Source organism: Copidosoma floridanum, unplaced genomic scaffold (assembly GCF_036245765.1).
Source record: "Copidosoma floridanum isolate Cflo_tuat_1 unplaced genomic scaffold, Cflo_Japanese_pri ptg000004l, whole genome shotgun sequence".
Classification (NCBI taxonomy): Eukaryota; Metazoa; Arthropoda; class Insecta; order Hymenoptera; family Encyrtidae; genus Copidosoma; species Copidosoma floridanum.
In genome coordinates, this window is record NW_028321881.1 from 41648101 (window position 1) to 41662176 (window position 14076).

Here is a 14076-nt window from a genome sequence, read left to right on the forward strand (position 1 = left end):
GCACTTAATTTTAATAGTTTTAATTCTGCATAAGGTGTATCAGGTAGCTGCTGAATAGTTTTTACGACTTTATGCAATGATAAGTACAATTACTTTATGTTAAAAGAAATTTGGAATAAAGCTTTTTTTAATAACTCACTGTGTCTCTGTAACTTTTGCCGTACTTTTCTACATGATTCCAAACTTATTGTTTTTAAGGGAGTTCACTCGTACCTAACCTTTTTGACGCATACGATCAGCAGTATTGTAACCTGCATGACTATTTATACAGATATAACGCGACATACTAACGGTAGCTGTCGAAGGAGAATTATTTTATTCACTAATTTATTGCTCGTTCCATAAGCCATGAGTGAAGATGAGACTATAGCTACGTAAACTTATTTTAAATATTAGTTTCATCATTAAACAAAAAATTTCATAAAGAAGTGGCCTCCTTGTACGTTATCATATCAGTAGTATAGTTTTTTAAGGTGTGAATTTCTGTAATCTTGCCATTAGTAAATGGGTCATTTTATAAAAAAAAGAATACTACAAGGACTAAATTGAATAAAAAGTTAGAGATAAAAATTTTTTGAAATATTTATATCGTATTTTTTGTAACAAATAAAATGAGTGATGATTTTTGGGACTGTGATGAAAAAGAATTTCCCAATGCAACGTAATGGGCAGCGGTAACCCTACCCATACAATCGTCGTAAATTAGAGATTGTGATGTACCAAATAAAGATAAAACTTTGCATTTACACTAATATTATGTACATAACAACGATAGCATAACATTGTATCTTCTAAGTCGATATAATTAAACATAAGGTGAAAAAACGCTCCTATGCTACATTTAAAAGAGTCACGGGTGATTAATTTTTATTGTAGGGAGACTGAATTCTTAAATTCGTGAGTCTGTAGCAATAGTTCTTTTTTGTGACAGAAAAATCGGAAAAAATTTTTTGCAGTTCTCTTATTCTGAGTTTGCGAGAGCATTTTTCGCTGATACATTGGCTTTATAATATTTTGAGACCACTAATTTTACATCATATAACTTTTGCAAAATAAAATTTTTTTTTGCATTGAATGTATAAAAGAAATGCTAATATTAATGTCTTCATGTTTCTCTGATTTTTTTCTAAGTGTCGTCAACAGTGACAATTTTTGAATGGGATGCTAGCCCATTTAGCCAATTTAGTTTTTTTTTTTTTTTTAGTTTAAAACAAAATAAATAGTTTTTTTATGGTGAAATATTTTTTTTTTTATTTATAATAGTTTCAGGAACCAAATCTCTGTATGTATCGGTTTAATAGACTGGCTCATAGAAAATTCCATTAATAACCCAAACACTTTCCATCTGTAAAAGGAATCGATAATTTGCAAAAATACGTGAAACCACTGCTAAAACAATAATAATATACATTATTTTCAAAATAAGTAGTGGCTTTAAAAGTAAATACGAAACGAACCAGAAATCTGTAGAGCTCTGAAAAGATCGATAAAACTTTTTGTTACCTTAAAAATTGACATGCTTGCAGCATATATACGATCAAGATAAATAACCCATCCTCAAAATACAATTTTTTGTCTACCTAATATTTTTATATTTTTGCTTTCATTATAAATGTTAAGATGTTGAGCTAAAGGTATTGAATAGGAAGACATTTTTTAACAAATATCGTACCAATTTCAGGAGGACAACGTTTTTTTCAAAATCATAGAACCCTACTTAACACTATCTTGAAAGCTTAGCAACATTTTGGAAATTGGTAATGTCCTATGAATGTAGCCTCATTGTGATGCTTTTATGCTTCAAATACATCTTGTAGGACTTATTAAAATACAACTTACACAGCAAGTACAAGAAATTCTCCTTAAGGGGGTAGTCCTTGTGAACTTAAAGATAAATAATAATAATAATAATATTAATAACAATAATAATAATAACAATATTAATAACAATAATAATAACAATAATGATAATAATAATAATAATAATAATAATAATAATATAGGCTTGAAAGACTTACTTTAACTTTTTTTACTTTATCAGACAAGATTATCTTTTAGACTAGCTCGCTATTTTTTTCTGGTCTATCTTAGAAAAAGAGGTGAAATATATTTTTGCTATTAAAACTGTTACTACTACAATTTTACCACATACTACTCACCCGAGCAAATGTTTTACATTAGCGTAATGCTTACAATTTTGGCAATCACATGTACTTAATCTTAGTACCAGAGATGAGTAGAGAGATTGCTAATACCAATGCTACGATGCGAGACGACTTTTTGGCACTGATCGGAGCGCTCCACCGCGGCCAGCCGTCGAACCGCGCGCACATCTTACTACTCGTATCGAACAGCGTGCGCCTACGAGAAGAGGAGTATATTCGAGTTAAAATAAATATATTTCTTATACTAAATCTATTTAATAATTTAATAAGTAGATACTTCTCGTTGGCAAGGCCATTTCGCAATTTCATAACAATAAAATAAATTTTTTAAGATGAAAGTATAATTCATACATTTTAAAACTCACAAGAAATTATAAACATCTAATATATTAAGAAAAAAAAAGTCCGAAGGCACAAGAAAACTTATACAAAATTGCCTAAATATTTTGATTTACGTCTTTTGTTGTAAAATGTAAAAAATCACATCAGCGCCCATCTACTGCAATTACTGCAGGTTGAAATTTTAATCAGTAAAAACATGCAATTAACAAATGAGAGAACAAATCCGAAGGCACAAGAAAACTTACTTTTATCACAATAGCATCAAATATGATTATTACCAGCAAAACTTTTACGTTCGTCACAATTTATACCTTGTGGTAACAACTACTTGTTATTTACTTAATTTATTTATAGTGAGTATGTGGGTGTTTTTTTAAGGAAATGATTAAGCTATTCCCATCAATAATATTTTATACGATAATTAATTATTCATGAAAATCATTTAAAATACGTTATAACAAAAAACACCGCTCTTAACGCTTTAATTAAAAAAAATAGTTATTTACGTAACAAGTGCGGAAAAGACGATTTCCCGCACGAGTCGTGATTGACTCGCACGAGTGGCCGGAGATGACGGGAATGAGTGCAAGTTGAGCACATGAGTGCGTAGCACGAGCACAATATGTGTGTAAGATAATAAATATGGGTGTAAGAAAGTGCTGTGTTGTTCAGTGTAACAGAAGTGTAAAGACAGATGGAGTAAAATTACATAAATTTCGGTAATTATCTAACTGTAAACAAAGGTAATTTTCATGTGCATTGCATCTTAGACAATTTTCAAAATAATCTGAATAAAATGTACATGCAGGTTAACTTTGTACGGAGCTGAAGTTACCGAGGTCTGCCTTATTACGACGGCACTTGTCAAATTGCTAACTCCATCATTTTGAAATTCTGTAATATCGCACACATGACTACTTTTAACCAACTGTTTACCTCTTTTTAAAGCTTCAGAGTTAAAACAAATCAAGCGTGTGATATTCCTAAAGCCTGTTTTTATGATTACATCCATTATCAGATGAATAAATATACTAACTTTTTCCTAATTAATTGATTATTACTAAAAGTGTGCATCGGTGTATGCTGTTGACGTATAATGTGGGTACCCGCGGTTGCATGATTTTGACACCAAGAGTGGCGCTGCATGACATGCACCTGGCCAATAGTCAACATTTCCACTCCTTTCCTCGTAGACACACATTCGGTATACCCCTTCCACGTCTCTCCAAAATGTGCGCCTATATGATTATTTCCAAGCGAATCCACTCCTCTTCTCGTATAGGCGCACGCTGTTCGATACGAGTAGTTAGATGTGCGCCCGGTTCGACGGCTGGCCGCGGCGGGGCGCTCCAATCAGTGCCAAAAAGTTAGCAATCTCTCTACTCATCTCTGCTTAGTACATCACAGTGTGGTTGCTTTACTACTAATAAACATTTTTTCGAAGACTTAGAGGGCCTTCTTAAAGAACAAAGATTTTTTTTAAAAGCTGATGATCCATACTGCTGATTAGAGTGGTGAAATGTAGCATGCTATACTTTAAAAATTTTGTATGAAATTTTATTTCTTTGATTTGCTGAAGGAATTATTAAGGATTATTAAAATAAATCCATACCATTAAAAAAATAATTTCTTAAAAAATTAATTAAAAAAAAAACAAAAAATATAAAATTACTACAAAGTACATCGAAAAGTATCGCTGTAATTCTTAGCTTACTGCATGTGTAAAAGGTTTGTAAACATGTTTTTATCACCTCTCTTTATGTATTCTTTTTTTTGCTCTTGACTCCGAAAAAATGATTCAATCCGCAAAAAATATCCCGTGTTATTCCATTTTAATACAAAAATTTTTTTGAGGCACATCTTTGAAACCAGGCTCTTTTCACTATATCATGTACTATGAGTAAAAAAATTTTGAACACAGGTTCAGCGAAGTGGACCCCATTTTTGCGTGATGTATATGTTAAAAGTACATGTGTACATATGACGTCTATAGATATAATTTTAACATGGAAATCGTAGGAAAAGGCTGTCACCCTCACTACAACCCTTATTAAAATTTTTTTGTGGATTTCCTCATTAATATATTACGTTACGTAAATGTAGCATTTAAGAATAAAGTCCACACAAATACACGAAGCAATTTTTTTATTAGAAATGCATCAGCTTCGTCCGTCATTTTGAGTTATCAGTATTTCAGTATTTATAAACTTTCAATGCCACATAGATAATACAATTTTTACAAGCCGTCTGACCAAAAGTCATCGTTTCTTTGTTAAAAAAACTCTGTTTGACAACAGGCCAAGGTTTCCTTAAGATGAGACAAGTGGTTATCGTTAAACGATAACATAGAATAATTCAGTGGGAGTAAAATAGACAAAAAAATAATCTAAAATAAATGGTAAATTATTTTATTTTATTAGCTTCTATTTAAGTTCTTACCCTTGTTCAAGTTCATTTAAACTTATTAAATATTATACAAAAATTTAGCTGGCTTATGTTTATTTCTCTGCTCAATGCGCATTACCCTTGAGAGGTGGGCCATCTTACGGCAGTTTTATAAACGTTACTTCTTTTGGTACATTAGCTTAAAACTTTTTTTATCACACAACATGTGTCACAATATATCATTTCTTAATGTATCAAATGATGCCTGATCTTCAATATACGAACGCTAGTTAAAAATTAATTCTTAAACCATAAAGCTTCGATTCTATTACTATTTTACTTAAAAATGATGATGAATGAAATATTTAAGGTGTCTCACAAGTGAGTGCGGCAATTCAAGTCTTTTTTTTTTAACTGTAAAATTTAATAAAATTATCATGACAGAGACAAAGCATTAGAGAAATTTTGTAGTTTTAAAATATAGTGCTAAAATGAGTTGCGCGAAGCACGCTAGGGGCAAAAAACTAACTAACCATTATATACATATGGGTTATTGAACAATAACTTTGATATTTTCATGCTCTAACTAAGATATTTCAATTGAGGGCTTACAATTTATGAATTATTTTTCAAAAGTTATGTAAAGTTCAAATCACATGGACCTGACTCTAAAGCCGTATTTTAAAAATTTGTAGTTATAGAAAGAAAAAATCTTTATAGAAAGATGGCAACAGTGTGTGTATATATGTAAGAGGGTCATATATATAACAGGAAGTGCAGAGTTCATTAAAAAAAAAAAAAAATAAGTAAAATGACTAGAATAGGTAGAGGCGAGAAAGAAATTCGTCAAAAAATTACTCTGTCAATTCAGACAAACACCAGCACAGGTAGAGGTAAGGAAGAAATTCATCAAAAAATTATTCTGTCAATTCAGACAAACACCAAAACAGGTAGAGGCGAGAAAGAAATTCGTCAAAAAATTACTCTGTCAATTCATACAAACACCAAAACAGGTAGAGGCGAGAAAGAAATTCGTCAAAAAATTATTCTGTCAATTCAGACAAACACTAACACAGGTAGAGGCGAGAAAGAAATTCGTCAAAAAATTATTCTGTCAATTCAGACAAACACCAAAACAGGTAGAGGCGAGAAAGAAATTCGTCAAAAAATTATTCTGTCAATTCAGACAAACACCAAAACAGGTAGAGGCGAGAAAGAAATTCGTCAAAAAATTATACTGTCAATTTAGACAAATACCAAAAAAAACAAATGGGTGTCCGATTGTTGACACATACGTTCTTGTTAAAAATTTTTTTTATCAGCTTTAAATATCAAACGTTTAAAATATTTTGCTTAACAAATATTCAGTCATGTAAATAGCACAACTCCCAGCAAATTTGATCTCGCGTTCGATTCCAACTTAAAAATTGAAATTATCGAGGAAAAAACTGGTTGCCAACAACTAAATCAACTTATGGAGTACCTAAGTATGACGCTCATAGACCCTAAGTTGTATGCAAGAAACTGTTGAAACTGCAATAACAAAAGTTACGAAAGAAAGTTGCGCTGAAGCCAGTTGAGAAGAACGTCGGTTGGTCATTAAAAGAACGAAAGATGTTTGCGCAGAATTGCGTGCAGAATTCGTAGCTGCACCTTCAAAAAAGTGCCATGGTTAGCATAACCTAATTATGAGAATATTCTGTTGACTTAGGTATCAAGCGCAGAGGAAAAAATAGCTACCTCACTTTTATTGTTTGAGGAAAGTAAAATGAAAGTGTGTTATTTTTATTACATTAACATAATTAACAAATATAATAATGAAAGTTTCTGATAAAAACTTTTGCAACTTAAGTACCATAAGTCGGCTGTACGAAAGTTCGGTGTTGCCACCATGTGACTCACGCAGCGTATCATACCAAGAGTTCACTCATGCAGTGTTCTGCGACACACTCCATTAATTTTGTTTTTTTTTCTCTGTCAAAGGCTCGCTATTTCACGTACTTCAGCCGAGAAAGACTTTAGCCCACCAGTCCTTTTTAAGGTGGCTTGTTACGAAATCGAAATACTGTAAGTATCAACGAAACTTGGAAGAATTATACTTGAACATGAACCGAATCACCTCTAAAAATTTGAAGCTATGTTGCCAGGCAATTTTTTGAAAAAAAATCTCTTAAATTTTCATGTTTAACTTGGGCTGTTATGGAAGGCCACACAATATTGATTTAAAATGTTACAATATTTTTCAAAATATAACTTTACTTTTTGTATGAAATTAAAAATCAAAAGTAGAAGTCGCCAGCTTCTCAATAATATCGAAAAAATTTGGGTGTGCCGAGAATATTTTGGTATTAGCTATCGAAAAGGTGATTATGTATAAAAAGACACAGGTTACTTGTGGTATGGCAGCGTCATGACCGGATGTTTGTAGGTCTGATGGTTTGATGTCACGCAATCAGATAGTACACGTGTGATGAGGCCACCTTAAGGCCATTGAACGTCGAACTACTTTGCCAACAAATATATGACAACTTAACAAAATTGACAAAAAAACAGCCCTTGAGGGTCACAAAAATTTCAACAGCCCTAAAAGAACTAAAAAGTCATCTGCTTTAAGATGTTTAAAAAAAAAAGGATTTTCATGTGCTTTGTCTTAAATACTTATTTAAAAGATTAAACCATTACTCTCTTAATACTATCAAAAATAAAAAAATAAAAATCTTTTTTGTGCTCTTGAATACTTAATAAAAATAATACAACGTGAGACTGGATAGTTAAATTTAACAGTCATTTAAAATTGTATAAAGTGTTACTCTTGTATTAAGTACACGCCTATCTTATTCATAATCCTGCATAAAAAATTAGTTTTAATGGCCACCACCAGAAAATTTTTACCCTTTTTTTCAGAGTACTATTTAAAAATGATATTTAGTCCTAGGCATTCGCTGTAATCTCATTTATGGAACGAAGTCACATACGGCATATAGGATTTTGGTTTAATTAGGTCTTAATTATAAAACGAAATTCTTTGTTTTAATAAATATTTTTATTGCAAAGCATATACAAGTATTAACGTTTCATGCCCTATTAATAATCTTAAAAGCAATTATATAAGCGTTTTTATGACAAAATATAATGAAAAGATGTCGAAAATAAAATATTTATAATTTTCGTATGCTTGTGGCATAAAATCTTTGAGAAACTATTAACAGAGAAATAAAAATAACCATTTATCTGTAAGTAGCTTTATATGAGAGCATACTACATCTAAGCTATGAATCTTGTGTGTTTTTTTATTAACTGCTCTATAGATCAATATTATGAATCAAAATGCAATTCCAAATAAGATTTTGTGTTTAAAAAAAAAAATATTTACTTGCAGGATCATAAATTCATGATCACAACAACACAAAAAAAAAAAATTTTCTTTAGCTGGAAAAATTTAATGTTGGTAAAGATAAATCTTGACCTGATGATATTTCCTAGTTCTGTTTCACATACGTCAAGTTCTTGGATTCTGCAAATTATTGTTATTTTTCCATAATTGTACTTCAAAAAAATATTGAACTAAAATTTTACGAGTACGTGTTAAAAACTCGTATTCAGTTAGAAATAAAGAAGAAAAAAGTGTTGACTGCCGCAAAAAATGTGCTGAATGAAGAGTCTTAATGACAACTAATTATAGAAGTCTGCCAGATGAAATCATGTGGAATATTTTGTCTTATTTTAACGTCGTAGGATAATTGAAAACAATTGGAGTCTAAAAATTAATTATCTACACTTTATGTTAATAACGAATTAAACAACTTCATTTATTTTATGAATTGGTGAATATTCAAAGTACTGCCAAGTAATTTTGACAGTTTTAATGAAGCAGGAAGTGTATCAGATACCTGTTACATAGTTAGAACTCTTAAGCAAGAAATTTCAAATAAAGCTTTGTGATAATAGTCAAAAATATTGATATTTGCACAAATAAATGGTGCAGAAAATATTTAAGTTACTATTTGCAGCTAAACAATGTCTTCATCTAGGTATCCAATCCAATCTGCGATAATGAATCCTTGTTTAGCAAAGCACTCATGAATACCCCTTCCAGTAGCACACAGACCGTTTGTATCTGAAAAATTTTAATATTTTAATTTGATAACTAAATTGGTCTTGAAAAATGAGCGATTCTGCTTCAATTCTTTTAGATAATATCAATTGCCTACAAACATGAACTATGAAACAGCAAACAATAGTTCATTCGCAGAAATGTAGATGATTAAAGTTGAAGTTTTTTGCTATGATGAACAGAAACACATTTATTCTAATTTCAAGCATAAAAAAAACAGTCGAAAAGTGTCTAATCCATCTCGTGCCTCAAACTGGATTTTCAATGTTATATGATTCATTATTTGGTGATACATGGTGATGTTTCGTTTTATGTGCTGATGTCAATACAACATGTACATATCACTGTATATTACCATATGGTAAATCATGTAACATTAAAAACATTTCGTTATTTATAGTGATTTCAACCAAACAATGTTCATTATTTATTTTTTAAGTGGTCAAAAATCGAAGTGTAGTGTGTATAAAATTTTGATATCACAATACGAAAAAAGTACGTAATTATGGTTTCAATTTAGGTATTTTTTAATTATACATACACTAGTGAGCTTACGGACAATTTAAACACTGAAAATACAACTGTAATATTGTGTTTCCTGTCGTCATAATTATGAATAATTAGGGGCCCGCAGATTTTAACTAAGTTTGTTAATTAAAGCCAAAATATGTTTAGAATTTAAGATAATTACTTTATAAAAATTTGGATTTTAATTGTAAAACTAACAAATTTACTGCAAAAGCTATTGTAAATGTATTAGTATAATTGAAAGTCAAAGCGATTTATACTTACTTATATCTTTGCACTTATCAATGATATTATTTGCTTTCTCGACCGAGAATGTTCGAGTTAAAGCCTCTAGAAGAAAAGTTGTGTTCACGATTCTCGTGGAGAGAAACAACTGCAATGAAAGTTGTAAAATTTCAACGTTAAACTTGTACTTAGAAAAAATGTATTTGCTTTACGTACACCTTTAGACTGGGTCGTAGCGCAGCCCACAAAACAAAAATAACTGACGTCCAATGGGTATGAACGTGTAAGTCGTATTTGTGTATGCTTCTCTAAAACAAATCAGAGTGCATTTGAAACATAAATATGAAAATTTTGAATTAATTTTCGGCTAAGATTGATGTAATCAAACTGTACACTTTTACTTTACACGTAGTTGATTTCTTAAATTTACGAAATGAAAATATTTTGAAGTATAAAAATTATTACCTTTATCAAATCCAGTTTCATTGTAGCAAAAGTTTTGCCGACTTGTTATATAATTGCGTTTGTGGCGTAGTGATTCTTCATCATATTCTTGCTGGTAAAACAAGATAAAAAGAGTTTTTGAGTACATCTTTATTATCCCTTAATTAACTTAACAACTAACTTTTAATACTGACAAGAACTTTACACGAGTTTAGCTGATAATACATAGAGTTGTGGTAAAAGATAGACTTACACTCGATCTAACTTACCAAGTCTATTTTAAAATTTTAAGACTTTAATATTATGATATATATTTTTATGTTATGAACGAAAATAATTTTTACGAACCGATAAAACGAAGCCAATGTACAAAGCAAATGTTAGAATAAGCAACTTCATCGTGCTATATAAAAAGACGAAAGATTTTCAGTGAGTCTGGACAGTAGCACAAACTTTCGTTGGATATGAGTGGACTATTTCACGAAGAACTGTGAGCTTATATATAATTCATGTATCTTTAAATAAATTATAAAATGGTAGAATAGCATGGACTTAAATTCATTCCGATTAATAGGCATTAATTAGCTGGCTCTGTTAATAGAAAAAATTGTCAACCGCTATCAAACACAAAATTATTATTTTTGTAGTTAATTAAAAGATTCGAAAGCAAAAAACATTTGTGGAAACTTTTTGACTTTCGTTTACAATTTTTAACGATTATTGTGTGAATCCTATCAAATGAGCAGTTGAAAGACATTTATGGAACATAAGTTTTTCTGATAAATTTTTCTGAAATATTGTCAGCATATTCAAAATAGCTCCTGAACATCGCAGTTGAAATTAAAAAACACTTTACTGACATGTTCGCAAGGCAGTATAGCAAGAAAAACGCTATTAAATGCGAGTAATTGTTACTTGTAGACAAATAATCTGAAATTGTAGTTAAATGAAAATGATGTTTCGATTTTTTGGATTTTTTGGTGTATAAGAAAAAATTACTCTTTAATGAACACTATGCCATGATTTTAAAGAGGCCATTAATTATTCATGTTATAAAACAGCTGAAAACAGGGTTATTCTTTAAAATTCAGCTAAGTTAAAGTGAAATTAAAAAACATTGAAACTCGTTTTTCTTAACTTCATTTTAATTTGTTTAAACTGTTTAATGGCAGATTTCTTAAGAACTTCTTCTAGGAAACAAATAGATTGTTAATGATTGTCCTTTTTTGTTTATTTTAAGACCATTTTTTTTTGTTTTTGTTATTTTTTTCAGTTAAAAAATAATCAAACTAACAAAAAAACGATTTTCAAGTATGTGTGCCTTGGAGGGCACCCGGTAATATCGTGTTATATTTTATCAAAGCTCTAAATTATCCTCCCCTCTTTACCTGATCGGTAAAATTTTATAGGACTTCCCCTCTCATTGTTTGAGATTTACCATATAGTTTTCAAAAATGCATGTATTACTATTTTTTTTTACACTGAAACTATTTAGTTTACTAAGCGATAGCAAAGTCTTCGTTTTGAAAATAGGCAGCAGATAAATATTCATATTGTACATACTTATTTACGGACATACCTACGTACTCTATGTATACTGTTAACAGTTCATTGAAACTGTTTTATTTTAGTACACTATAACAAGAAGGAGTTTCTAAGATAAGATTGGCTTTATTTATACTTTATTCATATTAATGCCGGATTGTACTTTTTTCTAACTCCACACCAACTCAATTTTGCCGCTCATTTAAGGAAAGTAACAGTAACTCAAAATAAGATTTACTTAATTCAATTTGAATTTTTGAGACTTCAATAAATAAGTTTCAAATATTTATTTAATTCAATAGTTTTGTTTAACTCATTAGTTTTATTTAAAAACTTAGTAATAAATGGATTTTACGTATTTGTTTGTTTTATTTACATTCATACAGCCAAATGAAAATAAATTTATCAATTTTTTCTGACATTTAAATTTTGAAACTTATACTCGTTATCGACTATAATGCACGAAAGCTTGAGCACGGTCTCTGCACACTGAGACTCCGAGGGTAAGAGTCACGCTACCCACAGCCAGCTGTCCATCATCAAGAATAATTGTAAAAAATAGCTTGAAGTTTCACCACTGGGCCGATCCACTAAAAATTTTTTTATGTTTCGTGAACTGGAGTGTAGCCTGCGCTTTGCAATTAATTTATTTGGTCAAACCAGCTTTTTGTATAGTCTAATGTATCATTACAAACATCTACAAAGCCAATATATTTCTTGAAATTCAAAAAACATAGTTTTTGAAATATTCAAAAACTTTCAACGCCTGTTACTCCGTAAGTAATAGAGACACGGCAAACCAAGCTATATTCTTCAACCAATCAAAAAAAAAAAAAAAAATTTTATTATTTTTCGTGAACTGGGTCATAGCCAGCACTTAGTAAATTATTTATTCGGTTGGATCAGCTTTCTAGGTATTCTACTGTATTGTGACAAACATTTATGAAGCCAAAATATTGGTCAGATTTGTAAAAACTAAGCTTTTCAATTATCTAAAACCTTAAATGCTTCTAACTTTGTAAATAATAGTGATACGGCGTAAATAGCTATATTTTCGAATCAGTAAAAATAAAAAAGAAATTTTTTTATACTTCGTGAACTGGGTCATAGCCAGCGCTTAAACAATTTTTTTTGTGACATCTGCTGTCTGGATAGTCTAATGTATTGGTTTGAAGTGGTTAAATTTTGTTATACTAAGAACGTTAATTAGTATATCTTTAATAGCAAAGGGTCCTTTTCGATTTGCATATATTGACAAATTATGTTTCACTACGTTGACGCCTTTTATAATTGCGTATTTTGATTTTAATAAGCATAATCACTATAAAGGGTCGAATAAAAAATGTGGTGTGCAGTCATCATTCAGATTTTCACGTTTAGAAACTAATGTATAGTTAAAATGTTTATAGTCTGAATTTTCACTTACTGAAGTAGTTCTCAATGTATTGAGGATTTTTAGATGTACCCAACCTTTGTAAACTTTTACGTTCGTACTTGAGTATGAAACATTTAAGCCACATTACGTTACTCTTCCGACTCTACAAACATTCAACCAGGAATCTCCGAGGTCTACACTTGGTGAACCTAACAGCTATAAAGGAAAAATAAACTTTAGCAAACGGGACAGTCTCCAACAGGCAAGTATTACGAACCAGTCTCCCCATCTTCGATTACGCAAAACAACTGAGTCGGCAAAAAAGGTGCTTTAGACACCAACGTCTCCGGCGTAACACCAGGAGACGTTGGTAAAGATCTCAAGAGCTCTACAACTAGCTCTAACGCATGAGACGTTGTAGTTTTCTTCACGATCAGTCTGGGGCTACAACAGCAGACCAGAGGAAATCACTCTGCGGAATCCAGGAAGTCACATTTGCTGGAAACTTGAGTCAAGGAAGAGTTTAGCTCACTGGTCCTTTTAAAGGCCATCGAACGTTGAATTACCTTGCCAACTAATACATAACAACCTAACAAAGTTGACAAAAAACAGCCTTTAGGGCTCACAAAAGTTTTAACCATGCTTACAGTCACAAGTTAACGAATTGGAGGAAAAGCTTCAAATGCTTCAAATGTTTAAAATTTTTAGCGTCAAGAAACTGACACAGAACATTTATTGAAACAGCAGCGTCAGTTTGACAACTAAAAAACTCATTACGTGAGAGATCAGATTTCTACTATAACCCTCACAGTAATCATTTGAATCTTCCATATTTTAATATAGGTAGAATAAAGTGTATTTGTATTCATTGTGGTAATAAAAAATGAAAAAATTAGAATCCAGGACTTTGTTGCTCTGGAAACAAAGTTTTAAGATTGAAAAAAATAATTTTT

The 14076-nt window shown here is 30.7% G+C and overlaps 1 protein-coding gene across 1 annotated transcript; it reads right to left on the reverse strand.

Moving 5' to 3' along the window:
* Positions 1-8731: 8731 nt before the first annotated feature.
* On the reverse strand, positions 8732-10674 carry LOC106646052 (uncharacterized). Its single transcript, XM_014362077.2, has 5 exons — positions 10552-10674; positions 10225-10315; positions 9976-10067; positions 9799-9907; positions 8732-9009 (listed from the first exon to the last, which is right to left on the reverse strand). The coding sequence occupies exons 1-5, from the start codon at positions 10600-10602 to the stop codon at positions 8903-8905; spliced, it is 450 nt and encodes a 149-aa protein (XP_014217563.2). The 5' UTR covers positions 10603-10674; the 3' UTR covers positions 8732-8902.
* Positions 10675-14076: the final 3402 nt, after the last annotated feature.

Bases quoted from the DNA above. Each gene is read 5' to 3' on its own strand.
- LOC106646052 (XM_014362077.2), bottom strand. From the start codon at position 10,602: ATGAAGTTGCTTATTCTAACATTTGCTTTGTACATTGGCTTCGTTTTA. The intron at 10,316-10,551 runs GTTCGTAAAAAT...TTGTTTTACCAG, and splicing joins ACATTGGCTTCGTTTTATCG to CAAGAATATGATGAAGAATC. The intron at 9,010-9,798 runs GTAAGTATAAAT...AAAATTTTTCAG, and splicing joins TGATAAGTGCAAAGATATAA to ATACAAACGGTCTGTGTGCT.